The 20848-nt window shown below is 40.4% G+C and overlaps 1 protein-coding gene across 1 annotated transcript in view; it reads right to left on the bottom strand.

The window, feature by feature from the left end:
• CAMK4 (calcium/calmodulin dependent protein kinase IV) overlaps window positions 1-20848 on the bottom strand; it is a gene marked incomplete at its 3' end in the record, with an annotated part of 225076 nt that overhangs the window by 3299 nt on the left and 200929 nt on the right. Inside the window, exons 8-9 of the mRNA XM_081231304.1 lie at window positions 7492-7567; window positions 2363-2489 (exon numbers count right to left, since the gene is read on the bottom strand). Of these exons, the coding sequence (XP_081087430.1) occupies window positions 2363-2489; window positions 7492-7567 (203 nt within the window). The remainder of the gene's footprint in view (window positions 1-2362; window positions 2490-7491; window positions 7568-20848) is intronic.

The raw sequence follows: 20848 nt of genomic DNA, 5'->3' as shown, positions 1-20848 counted from the left end.
CCTAATCCTTACACCATCCCTGACAGTTAGATATTTCCCTCTCATTTTCTAATCATCTGTTTCCTCTTATCATTACCATCCTCCTCCTCATGAAAAGAATTTACTGAAAGCCAGTATGTACCAAAATTTTATATGTCATCATTAATCTTTACATTTGAAGATACTGATGCACCGAATTATTAAGAAACTTGCTGAAGATTAGAGAGATCCAGTGACCTTGCCAGGATTCAAACCCAAAGCCTTGCCATTATCCTATGGTTCCTCTTAATAGCCCAACTCCCCACTCATTGGCACCATAGCCTCTGCTCATGACAGAACAGATGCAGGTTTTGCCAATAAGTACACATTATGAGGCTCAATGATTGCTTTAGTTCTGAAGTTTTATAAATTTATTAACCAACAGGAGGTCTAGCTGAATGAAGGAACATCACAGCTAACCCTCTTATCCATTTAATTTTTATGAGGGATAAAAAGAAATGGAAGGAGGACTAAATAATGGGGTTATTATTGAGTTAGTTGGTGGTGATTACTTAGTATGTACTATATCCCTTAATTCTTCTAAAGACCTAGAGATAGGTACTGGTATCATCCCAGAGAAGAAAACTAAAGCACAGAGACGTTAGGCTAGCCCAAGGTCATACCTATAAATTATAAGAAGGGGGGTCACTTGAATCCAGGCATGTCAGACTTTAAGAATCCTTGGTCTGTTTCCTGATTCATGGTTTCATTCAACAAATATTTATTGAGCCTGTACTTTATGTCCATATGGTACTAAGATCTGGGCACACATGCTTCACCCTCTCCCCGAGCTTACAATCTAATTAAGGAACACCTTTGAGCAAGTATATAGAAATGATGACCATCATGAGAAGGGAAGTCTAGGGGGCAGAGGAACAAGTGGCAGAACGAATGAACCAATTGTGAGAAGAATGGCCTGCTGAAGACGAAATCTCCCAGAGAATGCCAAATGGCAGCCAGGGCTTGAAGATAAGAGTTACCCATGTAAAGACGTGTGTATGTGTATGCATTGGTGGGGAGGAAGGAGGAAAGAACATCACAAAGCAGAAGAAAGAGCAATGGCCCATACCCAGAGCTACATTGATGAGGGACTGGAAGTCTAGTGCTCTGGAGGAAAGAGAGATCAAGGGAGAGTGATGTGAAACGAGTGGCACAAGAGAGGGTGACACTTATTTATAAAACCATTCCTCTGGATCCTGTGTGGAGAGTGTACTTGAGAAGAGCACAAGAAGAGGCAAGGAGACCAGGTAGGAGGTTGTGACCGTGAACCAGGAGAGGATGGGGCTTGGACTAGGCAGTTGTAGTGGAGGTGGAGAGAAGTGGACGGATTCAAGAGATGTTTAGGAGTGTGGGCCCTGACATGAGGGAGGAGTTGGGATGACACATTCCCACATCACACACACGGCCTCTCTTTCACAATCATGTTGGAAAATCCGTGACCTGTAGGAAATCTGTTTTCATGAAAGAACACAGATGGACAGGAGGGAAAAGAGCACTGGATAAGGGGTCTGGAAATCTGGATCCTTAGTTCCTAACAATGCCTTTCTGCTGAGAAGCTGTGTGAACTTGGACAGTCATTTCACTTCTCTGGGCCTTATCAAACTCATCTTTAAAATGCAGGGAAGATTAGATGACTCCTAAGATCCCTTGGAGATCTAACTTATGATTCAGAAGTCAGCTTTTAGTTATTTCTGCATGATTTCTCTCCAGAGGATTGATGGTAAATGTTTCAATTACACCCTAGTATCCTCTTTATTTTAGAACAGGTGGGCCATCTCCCTAGAGGGTATGTGTTTCCTGAATGCAAACAAACTTCAATGTTACCTGAAGTGAGAAGCCAAGTAAAACAAACAAAAAAACCAACAAAACGTACAGTGTAACTTGTATAATGATAATCATGCATGATGGGATTTGTGTTACTATCAGGATATTTTAATAAGTTTGAACATTTCAAGAAGCAATGTTGTTTTATTCAAAGTATAACTAATCTAGGTGATAGCAAGCCATTTTAAAACAGAATTCTTCTGTGTAAATTATGTTTGGATTCACTCAGCATAGCTGTCTTCATAAGCAAGGTTCTGCATTGACTAGATGGTAAAAACTCATTAATTAATATGCCATAATTTGTGATAATTCAGCTAGAGATGAATCAAACATATCTTTTTCATTATCTATAAGGAAAATGCATTCGTGTGCATTGTTTCATTAAAAATACTTTATAATTAAAAAGAAATAAGCTATTAAGAGGGGTTGATTTAAAAAATGGCATTGCCCATTAATTAGATAAAAATGAATGCAAGGGATTTTATTTCATTTTGCTTCATTTTGTTTTGGTCACACTTACCAAATCCTTGGCATTTAGAGATACTTCATCCCACCAGGGGGAGATAAAGTAATATTCACAGTTCAGAATTCTCCTAAACATGAACTGATCGCCTCTTTCATCATAGAATGGTTCAAATCCACAAAGTCTAGAGGGACAAAAGATAGAAAATAAAATGTCTTTAAAAAGCCTAAGCATATTTCACCAATTTTTTGCAGAAATTCAAGACTGTCCTTTTTCACAGCTTTCTGTTATGAATGTAATCGCTCAGTTTAAGTAAGTAATCACCTTCTTACAATTCACTTTTGATTATATAAACACACAGTCATGTCTTCAGGAAGTAAGAATAGATACAAAACCAATTTAAGATTTCTACAAAAAGTTATAATCATATTAATAATAAAACAACAATAATAGCTAACACTATTATAGGCATTATGCTATAGTGCTATTTCCATGGATTTTTTTTTTTTTTTTGCGATACGTGGGCCTCTCACTGTTGTGGCCTCTCCCGCTGAGGAGCACAGGCTCCGGACGTGCAGGCTTAGCGGCCATGGCTCACGGGCCTAGCCGCTCCATGGCATGTGGGATCTTCCCGGACCGGGGCACGAACCCGTGTCCCCTGAATCGGCAGGCGGACTCTCAACCCCTGTGCCACCAGGGAAGCCCTCCATGGATTTTTTTCCACCAGGAATTGAGAAGACAGATTGACTAGAATTCCAATTGATTACAAAACAGAAAAGTTAGGATTTTGAGAATAAAAAGGTTAAAAGGTGTTTTTTTTTTTTTTTTTCCTGCGGTATGTGGGCGTCTCACTGTTGTGGCCTCTCCCGTTGCGGAGCACAGGCTCCGGATGCGCAGGCTCAGCGGCCATGGCTCACGGGCCCAGCCGCTCCGCGGCATGTGGGATCTTCCCGGACCGGGGCACGAACCCGTGTCCCCTGCATCGGCAGGCGGACTCTCAACCACTGCGCCACCTGGGAAGCCCGAGAAAAGTTTTTAGTTGTTTTTATTCAGCCCTTTTCACTTGAATTCTTCCATAGAGATGAATAAAATATTCGATTTCCATCCCATTCCAGTTTGGATTTCAGAGTGAACAAACACAAGAGCTAACACTATTGTCAGGGAATGGCCTTTTAAAACTTACTACAGTGAGCAGCTGCAGCCAGCAGAGGTGAGCAGCCTAGCGTTAGCTCAACCTGGTAAGTGACCCTCACTTTTGCACATCTTAAAGACATCTCACTATGTTCACCTTCATCTTCCGTCACGGGTCAGCATAAAATGTATGAGAAAAGTGGGAGAAAAGAAACAGAGAACCATCTCTGGCATCCTAAAGAGAGAGAGGAAAAGTGAGTTGCTGGTCTGGGACCACCAAGCCTCTACTGTTTATAAGTGGGTGGAGGTACTGAAATCACTAAAGACCAAAAGGGAACTATTTTTTTAAAAGTCCCTGCTAGGGCATGTGTTGCATCTGACAAGGAATGAAGGAAAAAGAATGAAAAACATTTCCCCAAATTCTTCCTTCAAACTGGCCAGGTTGCTGCTGAGAATGAAACATTCCAGTGCATCCTAATGTAGTGAGTTTCTAGGAAGAAGCAATTTCTCATGTTCTTTTGCTCAGGGAACATCCTGTTGGGAGAGTCTTTGTTTCTTTCAAATATTGTGGAGCCAGCCAGGAAAAGGCAAGGCTCAGGGAGTGCTGAGGCCTGGGCTGTGCATCCTCCCAATCCCACTGCAGCAGTCCACGCAGAGAATACTGCTCCAGCAAAAGGAGAGAAGGGAACACAGGTCCACACGTTGCCAAGGAGGCAGTTCAGCCTCACCTGGCCCTCCTCTGCCCTCCAAAACACTAGAAAAACATAGCCTGTTGTTGGCTAGTCATGGAGAAATTGGTCAACTTTCCAGGCTTAGTTTAGGGAACTCTTAATGTTTCCCCTTCTGGAAATCTAGAGAGAAAAATGATAGTTCAGAAGGTACAGTACTCAAATGCCTTTCTTTCCTCTCAGTCATGTCAGCAAGTCTGTGCATTGGTAACATAGGTAAAAAGTTTATCTCATCAGCCTGAAATGTCAAAAATGGAAGAAATGTGACAGAGAGCAGCACGCATGTGTGCACGAGCACATAGACACACACACAGAGTAAGAAAACCCTTTAGAAATGGAAATATTTGAATGCTGACAATGACAATTTAGGAGGATATTAGGATTATAAGGCCTGAAGTGTGACTGTATTACACAGGGTAGCTCCAAGCCATTGAGCAGAACTATATTGTTGTAAGCTGAAGGAGAGAATTTGAATCTCTGATGTTATCTGATTCTGATTTTGACCTGAGAACTGTAGTAGTTAGTTGCTTTTGTCTGTGGGGACAAAGGGTTTTAGCTTAACGCTTTAAACCAAAGAGAGGGACCAGAATTCTTGTAAGAAACAAAATGGCCTTTATTTCCAGGCTTTATTTCTGTCATCCTTAGAAATAGTAAGGTCATAGCACAAAATAGCCTGGTGGAACTCTTAATAATAATAAAGGAGGTACATAAGCCCAATGGCACAATCCACTAGAGAGAATGTTCCAATGAATCTTGCGTAGTGAACTTCATCAATTTTTAATGAACTACAGATTAAATAAAAAGTCCCTAGGCTTAGGGGCTGACATAAGTTGGATCAGAACTAAAGGATATTAGGGGCTTCCCTGGTGGCACAGTGGTTAAGAATCCGCCTGCCAATGCAGGGGACACAGATTCGAGCCCTGGTCTGGGAAGATCCCACATGCCATGGAGCAACTAAGCCCGTGCGCCACAACTACTGAGCCTGTGCGCAAGAGCCTGAGAGCCACAGCTACTGAGCCTGCGCTCAAGAGCCTGAGAGCCACAACTACTGAAGCCCACGTGCCTAGAGCCTGTGCTCCGCAATAAGAGAAGCCACCTCAATGAGAAGCCTGGGCACCGGAACGAAGAGTAGCCCCCGCTCGCCACAACTAGAGAAAGCCTGCGTGCAGGAACGAAGACCCAACGCAGCCAAAAATAAATAACTTTATTTTTTTTTAAAAAAGAACTAAAGGATATTAGTTGTGAGCAGCACTGTTATTTTAATTTTGGGGGCTGCTACCACTTATTCAACCAACACCTATAATTAATGGCCTTAAGTGAACTAGGGGAAAGAAACTTGAGAGATTTTAAAAATTATTTTCAGGGTTACAATAAGACGTTTCTCAAATGGCCACAATTTTTTCTCTTCATTTTCCCATGTTAGTGACCATATCATGGAGTTTTACTCATCCCATATTTCAGTTTTTCAAGGCAAATGTTACTAAATTTCCTACCTCCATCTCTGAGTTCTTACACATCCTCAATGCTTCAACCCCTCCCATCACATTTCAACACGAAACTCTAATTGGGTGGGCACATTTACATTTTAGGGGCAAATCTGGAGCATTATTTGTAGTTCGTTTTTCACTTAACATCACTAAGTATGATATGTCACCCACATAATTCAGGAGACAACATTCTTTCACAGCATAAAAGTGATCTTAAATGTAAGCTGAAGGGATTCTATGATGCGGCCTTAGGAATTCATTTTAATAAACTAATAAGCACTTGGTGGGGCAAACAAATTACCGAAAAGTTTTCACTTTCCTAAGAAAAAACATGGTTCCCTAGCTCTCCAAATTCTTCTCAAGCTTTAATCCATCCTGGAAACACAGGGAATTGATCACTGAAAATATCTTTTGACATTACATAATAGCAGATGGCTATTTTATGGGCTGCTTTTAAAGATTTTTATGGTTCTTACTGACAAATATATCAATATAAACCCAGGTGAACTTAGAGTTTGCTAACTTGCTTGTGGGTTCTACCCTAGTTACCTTCTTCCTAGTCCATATTACCTAGACACTGCACTTTCTAAGATCACTATTAAATTAACCAAACCAAACCAAACCTCTTCCTACTATGGACTGAATTGTGTTCCCCCCAAATTAATATGTCGAAGCCCTAACCCCCAATGTGATGGTATTTGGAGATGGCGCCTTTGGCAGGTAATAGGGTTAGATGAGGTCATGAGGGTAGGACCTCATGATGGGACCAGTGCCCTTATAAGAAGAGACACCAGAGAGCTTGCTTCCTCTTTCTGCCTTGCGAGGATACAGTGAAAAGGCAGCTGTCTGCAAGCCAGAAGACAGCTCTCACCAGAACCTGACCTACTGGCACCCTGACCTCAGGCTTTCAACCTCCAGAACTACATTTCTGTTGTTTAAGCCACCGAGTCTATGGTATTTTGTTATAGCGGCCTGAGCTAATTTGCTTTCTTCCCCACCCTTCAAAATCTCTTTACAGATTTGAATATTACAGGTTCCAACAATTAACTCTGCAGTATCCTCTAATTGAAAACCAAATCTACTTGGTTTGAATTAAACTTTGGAACTCACTGATATCTTGCTTTTGTAGTTGTTCTACAACAGCCTTCCTCCCCAGATACTCTTCCATTGTTCTTGATTATTTCCCTTGTATTTGTCTGCAATTCCATCATCTCTTTGGCAAACTGAAATCCCATGTTTATTAGTGGACAGGAGCTCAGGAATGGAGTTGGGGATACCAGAGAGTGAGAGATTTAGCCCATTTTTTTTTCTACCAAAGAACAGGTTTCTCTGAGTTTAGGGTATTAAACTAAAGGTCCTTGAGAACTTAACAGATATAGGAACCAAAACTGATAGCCCAAATGCATTTAAAACATTCCTGATAAGAAACATACCAGTTTGGGATTGCTTCAGAGATTAAACAGCCATTTTCCCCTTAAAAAGGAATAATTAATCATTTGGACAAGATGCACATAAATAAAATAAGTGCAAGTTTAATAGGTGGATTTGTTTCAGGCTCATTACTATCATCAAACAATGAATTGTTCCCCAAATCTGCTATACACTGCATAGCAGAATGAGACACAGCAAAGCCCTAGACAGAAGTTCTGGCCCCAAGAAAATTACAAAATAAAAAGCAATGCTCATTTTCCGAAAATTCCATCAGTAACTACACTTAGTATGTCATAGAAAACCACAAAAAGTCAAAAAGGAATCTTGTTTTTTATGAGGACTATGAGTGACTAGAAAATATTACAGCAAAGGCAAACAGTATGCTTAGAGATTGCTTTTCTTCACTTACAAGATGTAGGTGATTATTCCTACAGACCACATGTCCACTTCAGGTCCATAGGCACAGCCTCTAAGAATTTCAGGTGCTGCAGAAAGAGTGAAAACTGTATTAAATTACAGTTTAAATTCAATATTCAAATTTTAATAACAAGCAATAGGGAAGAAATGAATTCGTCAACAGAAGCTTCAGAACAGTTTTATAACCAATCTTCTCTCCCCAAACCAAAGTATGAGTCTACAAATTCTTACGTCTATTTTAGTGGGAGACATTATAGTCTCCTCTGTGTTTGGGGTGCATAAAAATAAAGTTATTAAATGTAATATTCTACATCAGAACATCATGATACTGCTCAAATCAGATAGAGCTATATTTCTGCTACAAAGGGAGCTGTGTACATAGAAAAGAAATGAAAGTTTAGCATAGTAAGGGGAAAAAGGCACAATCATGCCGCCTGGGGTGTCCATGAATGTGTGTGTTTGACAATGTGCAGGGCAGGGAGCAGGGGAGACAGTGAGGGGACTGGAAAGTCTCTAGTACTGGAAGGTTGGAACAGGAGCTAGGAGGGGCCCTGGCACATGTCTCGGTGCTGAGAACTACACATAGGTCCTCAGAGAGCAGCTGTCCCCAGTCAGTTTGGGATTATGAACTGAGAAAGGGGGCTTCCCTGTGTGCAAGGAGGCTGCTCCTATCAGCCCTGCCCACCATTGTGAAAATGGAAGGTCTTCTCAGCCATTAAATGGCCTGGCCCGGTAGTATAGAATAGTGAGATCTTCCATGATTTTATTACCTTAGAGCCGTGAAAATGGAGAGTTAACTGTGTCTAACTGTTTGCACTGAGGATTAGAGGTGTTGTTTGTTTGCCTAACTAACAAAGGAAGAAAAGAAGTAAGAGCTCTACCCTCTACGTAGAAATAGGGCTCAGGTTTAGAGCCCAGAGTAGCCCCTTTCTATTTTGAACAAAAGTGCTGTCTGTAGGTGTCAGCAGGGCCCCTGAGGAAGGAGCTGATTGATGAATGCTGAGGGCTCCTTGAGGGAGGCCTTGGGGACAGGAGCACCACACTCCTCCTCCCCTCAGGGGGGCAGGAGAGCAGGATCCCTTGTCTATGCAGCCTGGGAATGTCAATATTGGTGGAGATTGTCAAAGTGAGCTCCTAAAGGAAGCTGTTCTCATGGGACTCTGAATTTAATTTACAGGAAGGAACACAGCAGATTTTCCACTGACGTCTTCCCATTCTATCCCCTTCTCTCCATTCTTTTCCAACCAGAATATTCCCTTCATATTTTATGTAGAAACTGTGTTACATAAAATATAGGAGATGAAGAGCCTGTGTAATGATTATGTGCATTCTAGCACTCTGAGAAGCAATTCAGCAAGATGCACCCATTGAGGAACTGGATCTGGGGCCAAGAAGTTTTTCTCATCTATGAGCAAATTATTCCTAGAATATTTTCCTTTTAAGAGTTAATTAACATAATTAAGAAAAATGCACGCTCAAAGCCAACACCATTCTTTCTGTCAGGTTGGCTTCCGTTTCTAGAGCCATCTGTACCCACAGACAGTTCCTTTGGGCCGCAGCAGCCCCCGCACTGAACTCCTACTCGAAAATGCTTTGCTCATCATAGTGCAAAGGGAACTGAGGTTCAGCTGCCACTTTCAGAAGGGCTGCTACTGTCAGGGAGCTGAACACATGCATATTTGGCATGCACAGTTAGTACCATATGCCCTTCCCCACTCCAGGTATCCACATCCATGAAGCGTTAACAAGTCTCATACTGACATTTCAACATAAACACAGAGATATGTTGGGGACAGTCTTACATTTCCTGGGTCTTGGTTTTTACCTCTAGTAAATGAATTGAACTAGCTAATTTCCAAGTTTACTTTGAGTTTTAGCCGCTGTGATGTACGTAAAGGGATAGTTATTAGAGTTTAAGCAAGAAGAGAGGACAAGCACTCCTGCTACAGAACCTGCTGAAATCCCATCCCTCCCACTGGAGTGCCTACTGTGTCTGCCGCCCTGCAGGCACCTATCCTGTCAGCTCCAGTGAAATGAAAACTCCCGTCCTGTACTGTGCAGAGGTCAGCACGCTGTCTGGAAGGTCAGGTGCTCTCTCAGGCCATCCTCCATAGCTCCCAGGCCAAGGGCCCCAAACGAAGTGAATACTATGGAACAAAAGCCTTTCTGAATCCACTTTAGAGGGCATCTGGGTTTCTTACTTGATATGGCAATATCTGATCTCCCTTCACAGCACTGGGTGCAACCTGACTCTCCAAAGGCAATTTATTTCCTTGTAAGACCTTATGCTGCAATGTGAGTAAACTGGTGGTGTGAAAAGCTAGACTTTCCATAGTGAGGTTAACTGAGACGAAGGGAATATAGAACATTTTTCCCCTCCATAATAAATTCCTCTTAAAAAGAAATTTTTTAATGAATTTATCCTATTGAATATTTACTAATCCTAATATAAAATTTGGGTGAAACACGCCTAAATTCCTAGACACAATTAGATACCAATTCACAGTAACCTTTAAATATTTTCACTCATTAGTTAATATGACCTTGACTTCAGAACCAGCAGAACACACCCTTGTAATCTATCTGAACCCTTTCCAAGAGCCAAAAGCTTTTCTAGAATACATTTCAGATGCTGGCACGCCAGCGCTTCAAGTCTCCTAGGTATCAAATGTCCTTGAAGGTAATTCTACAGATTTGTGATTTTCTTAGAGTGAGAAATAGTTGACTGCTTCCAATTCAGTTCAAGAAAAGGCATCAACTAGTGCAACTATTAATGCTATAAGCACTTCTGGATGTCCTTCATATATTTCCTTACCTCATTGCCAAAACAAACAAACAAACAAATGCAAAATGGGGGGATAAAACAATTCAAGGTGTAATACAGTTTTTAAAAATGTATTTTAAGTGATTTAGAATCATCTTTTCAGAAATAGTCAATAATCATTTATTGATTTTCCTGGCTGTCTTCTAAGTAGATCCAAGTTTTCTGCCACTTCCTAAAGTTATCTTATCATTTATGTTATTGCTCATTAAACACTAAATGCTACAGAACTCCCAGGACACTTCACACTCCAATATCTAACAATTGAAGGTACATATAAAGATTGGAATGAATTATGTTTTATTAAATAAAATCACTGTAACTGAAAATGGTTCTAAGATAAGAAGTATCAGGTATAGCCTGTGACACACTGATTGGTGCTAGGTTTTCCCTCTTTTCCTAAAGTCCTAGGAGAAGAACAGAGGGATAATTTAGGTCACTTCATTTTGTCAATGCCCTAGATGAGCTTTATGATCCCTTCCTACCTATGGAGTTAAAACTACAGAGTGGCATTCGTTATCAGAAGACTTTTTCAAACTACTGTTAACTGTTTTGAGACAAATCCAAGGGAGACTAAGATGAATGAAATCAACAGGTTCACTCACTCACTCATTTAATAATTTAATTTATAATAAATTTAATAAATTAATATATCATGAACTATTTGTTAAGCACATGCTGTATGACAGATACTGTTGGGTGGTGCTGGGGAATAATGGGGAGTTACAGAGAACAAGTCTCCATCATCACGGAGCTTACAGTTTGGTGGGGGAGGTAGATGCTGATCAAGAAAACCATACGGGGACTTCCCTGGTGGTCTAGTGGTTAAGACTCGGCATTCCCAATGCAGGGGGCTGGAGTTCCACCCCTGGTCAGGGAACTAGATTCTGCAAGCTGCAACAAAGATGCCTGCGTGCCAAAACTAAGACCTGGCACAGCCAAGTAACTAACTAAATAGTTTTTTTTTTAAGTATCCTTTAAAAAAAAAAAGAAGAAGAAGGAAGAAAACCATACGAAGAAACGTAAAGTGGTAACCGGAAGTGCTTGGAGGAAGAGTGTCTCTAATAGAGGGCTGACCTGGTCAGAAAGATGGAGAAATGTGATCAGAGAAAGCAAAGTTTAAACAGATGTAAAAGATCTAGAGAAGTTAACTAGGCAAAGGGGGAGAGGTAGTGGTTGAAAGAGACAGAAGAGGGTTCCAATGGAGAAAGCACACACGTAAAGAGACCTTGCGGCAAGAAGGAACAAGGGGCCCTTAGGGAACCGGGGCAGTCAGTGTGGGTGGAGCGTAGCCAGTGTGCGAGGCCCGGGTGCATCCAGCGCCTGGGAGGCAGGTCCAGGCCAGACTGCAGATTCCACTAGGTCCGGGGTTTTTTTTTGTTCATTTGTTTTTAAATTCTCTCCTACACTTTCATTTTAACCATTCAAAACATATGGGAAATATAGCCAATATTTTATAATTACTATAAATGGAGTATAACTGTAAAAATTTTGAATCACTATTTTGTACACCTGAAACTAATATAATATTGTCAATCAACTCTATCTCAATTGCAAAATGGAAAAAAAATCTATTTTCATCTTAAAGCCTGAATCTGACTTTACAAAACTACTCCCCCGCCCACCACAGCTGAGGGAAAAACACTGTGGAGCTTACACTGTAGAGGCTTATCTTAAATTCATAGTTTTCTGGGGGCCACAAAAATCCATGGCATCTTTAGCACAGCGTCTAGAAGTCTCTCTAAGCTTTGCCTCTGGGGAGTGAGCAGTTTGGAAGGAGGAAGGAGAGGGATTTATCTGCCAGAAGCAGAAGAGCAGTGTTTGGAAATTCTCTGCTTCTTCCCGGTTCCTAACTTGGCCTAGGAACCTGGAGGAGAATGCCTTCAGGGTAGCGTCCTATAGGTGGTAGCAAGTGCCCACAGCCGGGCAGACTCCAAACTTGTGCTTTTCTTAGCATATGTACCATGTGTGGTCCTTTGTGACAGTGTCACATACACTTGGCAAGAATGAGGCACAACCTTTTTAACACTGTCAAGTGCAATTTTTGCTTTGACAACAGAGAAGACAGGCGATGTCCCAGTGCTACATGTTATAACAAAGGTATGCAATGGATCAGACTGTGATACAGTTGAGATGCTTCCAGAGGGGGTTGCCTCTGGCTAGGAGCAGCCTTGTCACTTTACTACAGTGAATCTCAGAATACTGTCAATTCTTGCATGCCATGCTGTGGAAGCTTGAGAACGACAGAGGAGGCGTTTGAAGCCCCTGTCACATTAGTTATTTATAACTTGCTCGTGTAGAGCAAGAAAAAAGTTTGAAGGATGTTTTGAAACACAAGTGATAGGCTCTTTATGTTCCAATATGCACCTTTTCTATTTTCCTTGGCTCTTGATCTTTTACACAGCAAATATCAGGCAATCCAACTCTCACCTGATGTTTTTCATTTTAGCTGTTAAAAAAGTCTTCCTTGCCACATGAATTGTATGACATTTCTCTTTGTATAAATCTTATAAATGGGTGAAGAAAGAGCCTGTTTATTTTCCTCACTTTACTTTTTAATTTTTTTAAATAATACCCTGAAGAGAAAATCAAATATGTGAGAACACCTAGTGCTTTCAGAAGAGGAAAAAAGAAACACGACTTATTTTAATTACCCTGTGAAAGTTTCATTTCTATGGAATTCACTTTTCTATGATTCCATTGAGCTCTCCCATCTTGGAGTAATCACTGTTTGTTCCAAATCTTAATCATACCAAGTCTCCTGGTCACTTTAAAGCTGTGATGGATGCTGGCTGAGGGACAGCAAAGGAGTGTTAACTGTTGAAAAGCTGCCTTTCCATTTTTTGTGGGATAAGGTAGAGTATAAATAAATAAACCATATAAATAAATTAACCCAACTCATCCTAATATTAACATTATGTAAGAATCTTTTTATATGATGCAGATATAAAGATATAAGATGCAGATATAAAGTAACGGACTTAGCATTCAAACTCTGTCTCATGTGTTAAGTATGGCAAATACAGTGTTTTCCTCCAAAGACGCTATACACATTACTGATAATTATCAATAATAATTCTTTTGAAACTTTTAATGTTTATTTTATGCATATCCTTCCTGTAGCAAACATTCTAAAATGGAACATTTTGTGGGTGTTCAGGGCCCAAATAATATGTTTTAAGCAAGTCTTCTACCCACTTGCCATCAATCACCTCTCCCTTTAGACCTCTTTTCCTCCCATCATTCCACCCTCACATATGTAATAATAGAGCTGAATCCTCACGGCATGTGAACTCTCCGGCACAGTTCGTTCTGTTCTTGAAGTAGTCTCTTACAATTATAAGGAAGTGGGCACAGTAAATGATTTGTGATATTGAGACCCAGAAGTTAAGGATTAACAGTACATTAAAAGATTGCCTCTACACTAAAATGAGCAAGAGAAGTGAGGGGATGATGTTGGTGACAATCTCTTTAGACTCAATTTTATCAGCCATCTCAGGCCAAAATATACTTGGTTAACTTTGATTTAACTGAGTGGTTGTCCTAAACTTACTTTATACATATAGAATGTATACACAGACTTTGTGGTAATATTATTTAATACCATATGAGTGATGAAGAAATTTGTAGGACTCTTCCTCCCCTCTCCTTGTTGATAACCCTAAATCCCGAGAGATGAGTCAATCAGCTTTTATGACCATTTCCCAAGCTAGGGAGGCAGCCCCTTATATTGGTGACAGCTTTAGATGTTAGAACATTGTTTTGTGTGTATTGAGCCTCAAATCTGTGCTTTACAACATATATTCATGATTTCTTTTTTTTTTTTTTTTTTTGCGGTACGCAGGCCTCTCAGTGTTGTGGCCTCTCCCATTGCGGAGCACAGGCTCCGGACACGCAGGCTCAGCGGCCATGGCTCACGGGCCCAGCCACTCCGCGGCATGTGAGATCCTCCCAGACCGGGGCACGAACCCATGTCCCCTGCATCGGCAGGCGGACTCTCAACCACTGCTCCACCAGGGAAGCCCCTATTCATGATTTCTAATTCTGTCTTGTGGAGCTTCTACTATTTGACAGTCTCAGTGATAATGTGGTTTCTTCTCTTCTCTCTGGCCTCCTAATGGTGATGTTGCCCAGGGATCAGTGGGGGTCATTTCCTTTTCTGCTTTGGTGAGGCTAGATAGTTTCATGACTTTAAATAGCATTTATATGTTGATAATGCCCACATTTATATCAACAGCCATGCCCTTGCTCCTGAATTTCAGACATATACACCCCTCTGCCCACATGTCACCTCCACTTGGATGTCTAACAGGCATCTCAAAATCAACAAGCCCCAAACCTGTTGCTTCAGAAGTCTTCTTCATCTCACTTAATGTTAGCTATATCTTTCTAGCTGGAGCTCTCTGATCCCTTCTCCGGTCGACTCTTTCCCGCCTACTGTTTCTTGCCTCTGTCCCCTCTACCTGGAATGTTCTTTCCCTAGATATCCATGTTGCTTGCTCTCTCCCTTACCTCTTTCAAGTCTTTGCTCATATGTTCCCTTCTCAGGTGAAGCCTTCACAGATCACACCTGTTTAAATATTAACTCAGGCTCCCAGCACTTCCTATCTCCTTTCCCAACTCTATATTCTTCCATAGAAATTATAACCTCTTTTTATATAATTTACACATTTACTTTGTTTATTATTTGTCTTCTCCCACTAAAATGTACCTTTTTTTTGTCTTTTTTTTATTAGTTTCTGCTTTATAACAAAGTGAATCAGTCATACATATACATCCGTTCCCACATCTCTTCCCTCATGCATCTCCCTCCCTCCCACCCTCCCCATCCCACCCCTCCAGGCGGTCACAAAGCACCGAGCTGATCTCCCCGTGCTCTGCGGCTGCTTCCCACTATCTATCTACCTCACGTTTGGTAGTGTATACATGTCCATGCCTCTCTTTCGCTTTGTCACAGCTTACACTTCCCCCTCCCCATATCCTCAAGTCCATTCTCTAGTAGGTCTGTGTCTTTATTCCCGTTTTACCCCTAGGTTCTTCATGACATTTTTTTTTTAAATTCCATATATATGTGTTAGCATACGGTATTTGTCTTTCTCTTTCTGACTTACTTCACTCTGTATGACAGACTCCAGGTCTATCCACCTCATTACAAATAGCTCAGTTTCGTTTCTTTTTATGGCTGAGTAATATTCCATTGTATACATGTGCCACATCTTCTTTATCCATTCATCCGATGATGGACATTTAGGTTGTTTCCATCTCCGGGCTATTGTGAATAGAGCTGCAATGAACATATTGGTACATGTCTCTTTTTGAATTATGGTTTTCTCAGGGTATATGCCTAGTAGTGGGATTGCTGGGTCATATGGTAGTTCTATTTTTAGTTTTTTAAGGAACCTCCATACTGTTCTCCATAGTGGCTGTACCCATTCACATTCCCACCAGCAGTGCAAGAGTGTTCCCTTTTCTCCACACCCTCTCCAGCATTTATTGTTTCTAGATTTCTTGATGATGGCCATTCTGACTGGTGTGAGATGATATCTCATTGTAGTTTTGATTTGCATTTCTCTAATGATTAATGATGTTGAGCATTCTTTCATGTGTTTGTTGGCAGTCTGTATATCTTCTTTGGAGAAATGCCTATTTAAGTCTTCTGCCCATTTTTGGATTGGGTTGTTTGTTTTTTTGCTATTGAGCTGCATGAGCTGTTTATAAATTTTGGAGGTTAATCCTTTGTCAGTTGCTTCATTTGCAAATATTTTCTCCCATTCTGAGGGTTGTCTTTTGGTCTTGTTTATGGTTTCCTTTGCTGTGCAAAAGCTTTGAAGTTTCATTAGGTCCCATTTGTTTATCTTTGTTTTTATTTCCATTTCTCTAGGAGGTGGGTCCAAAAGGATCTTGCTCTGATTTATGTCATAGAGTGTTCTGCCTATGTTTTCCTCTAAGAGTTTGATAGTTTCTGGCCTTACATTTAGGTCTTTAATCCATTCTGAGCTTATTTTTGTGTATGGTGTTAGGGAATGATCTAATCTTATACTTTTACATGTCCCTGTCCAGTTTTCCCAGCACCAATTATTGAAGAGGCTGTCCTTTCTCCACTGTACATTCCTGCCTCCTTAATCAAAGATAAGGTGACCATATGTTCATGGGTTTATCTCTGGGCTTTCTATTCTGTTCCATTGATCTATCTTTCTGATTTTATGCTAGTACCACACTGTCTTGATTACTGTAGCTTTGTAGTATAGTCTGAAGTCAGGGAGCCTGATTCCTCCAGCTCTGTTTTTCGTTCTCAAGACTGCTTTGGCTATTCGGGGTCTTTGGTTTTTCCAAACAAATTTTGAAATTTTTTGTTTTAGTTCTGTGAAAAATGCCAGTGGTAGTTTGATAGGGATTGCATTGAATCTGTAGATTGCTTTGGGTAGTAGAGTCATTTTCACAATATTGATTCTTCCAATCCAGGAGCATGGTATATCTCTCCATCTATTTGTATCATCTTTAATTTCTTTCATCAGTGTCTTATAATTTTCTGCATACAGGTCTTTTGTCTCCTTAGGTAGGTTTATTCCTAGATATTTTATTCTTTTTGTTGCAATGGTAAATGGGAGTGTTTTCTCAATTTTACTTTCAGATTTTTCATCGTTAGTGTACAGGAATGCCAGAGATTTCTGTGCATTAATTTTGTATCCTGCAACTTTACCAAATTCATTGATTAGCTCTAGTAGTTTTCTGGTAGCATCCTTAGGATTCTCTATGTATAGTATCATGTCATCTGCAAACAGTGACAGCTTTACTTCTTCTTTTCCAACTTGGATTCCTTTTATTTCCTTTTCTTCTCTGATTGCTGTGGCTAGAACTTCCAAAACTAGGTTGAATAAGAGTGGTGAGAGTGGGCAGCCTTGTCTTGTTCCTGATCTTAGTGGAAATGGTTTCAGTTTTTCACCATTGAGGACAATGTTGGCTGTGGGTTTTAAAATGTACCTTTCTTAAAGAAGAAATTGTTTCACTGCTATATCGCTGCTATATCACCTAGAACAGTGCCTGGTGCATAATAGGAGTTTAATAAATATTTATTAAACGAAAAAAGAATAAAGTTCCACAGAATACCCTTTGTTTAGGTCAGTATCAGATCAATACAAAGGCCCCAAGAGACTCATTTTCCTCTAAGTTTAAAATTTCCAAGACAGCTTAAAATAAGCCTGCACTCAACCTGCAGAGTCCCTGTCCTTTGCAAGGTCAAGAACAAGATGAGCTACAACCTTTCCTCATCACTCCTGTGTCTGTCTTCAGTCCCACTTTTTCCTTTACCTGGCACTTGTTCATTTGGATCAGGCACTGCTAGCACGCCGGGGACAATCCTATGATGGCCTGGGGACATAGCATATCTCAGGGAAAACGAAGGGCTGTGCTCAGGAAGGGGAGATGGATCTGAGACCAATCTGCTTATCGTTCTTTGCTTTCTTCCTCGAGCCTTCCCTACTCCCTTCCTATTGTCAACAAGCCCCATGGGAACCCTAGTGTACACACACCAACCTGTCAAGGGGAAACTTACACATGGTGCAGATGACATTTTACTATACGTTTATTTCTTCTAGTGTTTGTTTTTTTTTTAAGTTCATTGCAAAAATGAAGGCATCATTGTGGGTATTTAATTAGTTCTCAGGTGAGATAATCCCCTACTTGATTAGATTATCAATGTAATTGGATACTCATTATTTCACCTTAACTATTTAGTGTTCTAGAAAGGAACGAAAACATGAAAATATTCTGAAAGCTTGTATTTTAGACTATTAAATTTACTTCTTTTATCTCATTTAAATTTTCTAATATTTTTCATGGTAATGTGTGTGCATGTAGATACAAATCTCTTCTGACTGTAGACTGTTGAAAAATTATAATTTTCGTAGAGTGAATATAATAGGTTATTTATTTAGAACATAGCAGTGTGGTAACAAGGAAGGATTATCCCTATAATAATGAGACCTGGCAAATGCCAAGAGGAAATAAATTCTTAACAGCTTCTGGACCCTGAAAATAGGATTTGGATAAACAGACAAGTAGGAGTATAAAATATGAACACATATAGTTTAATTAACTAAGCCTATGAATAAATTAGATACTTGGTATTAGACAGAAACATTCTTTTATCTAACAACTTCCACACTGGTTTCTTTTTTACTCTAACAGCTTGTATTTCTTTTCTGTGATGGGCATGGGTAGGTCTGAACACCCACAAAATTCAAGCCTCAAATATCTGAACCAGTTAAGATATTTTGGAAGTAATATTGCATAGTTACATTGTAGCACATTTATCAGGAGCCATGGCCCAATGGATTTTTTTTATCTTGAGACCTGTTTCTTTTCCCAACAACAAGATTTTGAGAACTTCTTCAATGTTGACCCCCTCATGGACTATGTCAGAGCGCTAGTCATTGATTCAATTTATCTGGATCACAAATTTTAGTTTTCTGGCCTGAAGTTTAGTTTTGACTGGGCAGATTTCCCAGGAAATAATGAGTATTTGCTTAAACACACAGCATCTGTGATATTTTTTCTTTTGAGATTCACTTATAGGAGAACTCTCTGTTATTAATAGCCTGGGGCAAAGGTTCTGTAAGTGAGACTGATTGGGTAACTTTCCTTTTTAAATTTCCTGACAAATGACAGATGGTATAACATAAATACCCACTCTCTCCAAAGATGTAATTGAAAAAACCCTTCTATTCAAAAAACTAGACACAGTGTACATAAGGATAATTGACCTAGGATGTAATCGTCCTTACATCAAGCAAGGAAACACGGTCAGCACCCCCTTCTCTGTCACTGTTCCAAGTTAAATGTAAAGTTTCTGTGTAAAGTAATGCTTTCCACAGCATGACAGTGATTCTCGCCAGTTTTGCTCTTGGGTTGCATTTCCAGATCATTCTATAAATGAACAGTTTCCTCCTCACCTAAATATTCTCAGAAGGCTACATGGCAAACTGATGACAGTACTTATATGTGGTGAGGGGAGAAAGGGCTAGAATTGAGGGTGATCCTCAAAGAGGGCTTCAGCCTTGTCTATAAATGGTCTAATTGTTTATAAAACAGATGAATATAAATATTACTATATTACATTAAAAAAAATTCAAACCCTGCATCTTTCCTCCACTCTAGGTCACCTACTTCCTGTGCTCTGGTGTTACTAGGACTTCTGTTTTTCCCTAACTCAGCTTTTTCAATGCTTTCAGTGTATCCTTAAAATCCTGCCCCCTCCTTTGCTCCCACTTGGAGGTAATATTCTAGTGTATTTCCTTTGGACCAAGAGTATGTAGAATATATGTCTCTTTATATATATAATTATTTTTTTAAGTTTATTTATTTATTTTTTGGTTGCGCTGGGATCTTTGGTGCTGTGCGCGGGCTTTCTCTAGTTGCATTGTTGCAGTATGTGGGCTTCTCATTGCAGTGGCTTCTCTTGCTTCAGAGCACAGGCTCTAGGTGCATGGGCTTCAGTAGTTGTGGCATGTGGGCTCAGTAGTTGTGGCGCGCAGGCTCAGTAGTTGTGGCGCATGGATTTAGTTGCTCCATGGCACATGGGATCTTCCCAGACCAGGGCTCGAACCTGTGTCCCCTGCATTGGCAGGCGGATTCCTAACCACTGCACCAACAGGGAAGTCCTCCCTCTTTATATATATTATGAACTTTGCTTTTTAAATTAAATACATTGAATTTTCTTGTTTTTGATTTCTAAGCCTGCCTCAGCCTATATAATAGTAATTCCACACATACGTTTAGCACTTCAGAGTCCACAAAGCACTTATATTTTCTCTCTCAATCTCCACCCCTGCCCCAGCTTCCTTGCTGCTTCCTCCTTTTTGTATAATATAGCAAATTACTACTTCCTGATGAGTCTCTACCTATAGCAGAGTGGAAGGATTATCTTGATCTTGTTCAACCACTCAATTCCCTTTTTCCCCATTACACAGCCTCAAGGGTGATATGGATATCTGCAGGGAAAAAAATAGCAAATGGAAAATAAGCCTCCATTATGAGATGGCATTATCTGTAAGATGGGCCTGTCTTATAAGATGGCAAAGACAAGAGTCTGAAATAGTATTTTTACAATAATTTTATATTAAAAAAATTAACGATTGGATTTAGGAGTAGATTGAATACATTATTCACTGAGAAGCTGTTTATGGAGTGACAGGAAAGAGCATTTACAATAGCTTTCTAATTTGTCTTCTTTTGATCTCTTTTCTCTCTCAAATCCATCTGTCATAATGTCATTATCAAGGTATTTATAAAATACAGATTTGATTTAAAAATATAATTGCCCTGGGGCTTCCCTGGTGGCGCAGTGGTTGAGAGTCCGCCTGCCGATGCAGGGGACACGGGTTCGTGCCCCGGTCTGGGAAGAGCCCACATGCCGCGGAGCGGCTAGGCCCGTGAGCCATGGCCGCTGAGCCTGCGCGTCCGGAGCCTGTGCTCCGCAACAGGAGAGGCCACAACAGTGGGAGGCCCGCGTACCGCAAAAAAAAAAAAA

The sequence above is a fragment of the Mesoplodon bidens genome (assembly GCF_964165515.1).
Source record: "Mesoplodon bidens genome assembly, chromosome: 4".
In the NCBI taxonomy this organism is placed as follows: Eukaryota; Metazoa; Chordata; class Mammalia; order Artiodactyla; family Ziphiidae; genus Mesoplodon; species Mesoplodon bidens.
Note: the sequence above shows the minus strand (reverse complement) of the source record. Positions and strands in the feature narration are given on the sequence as shown.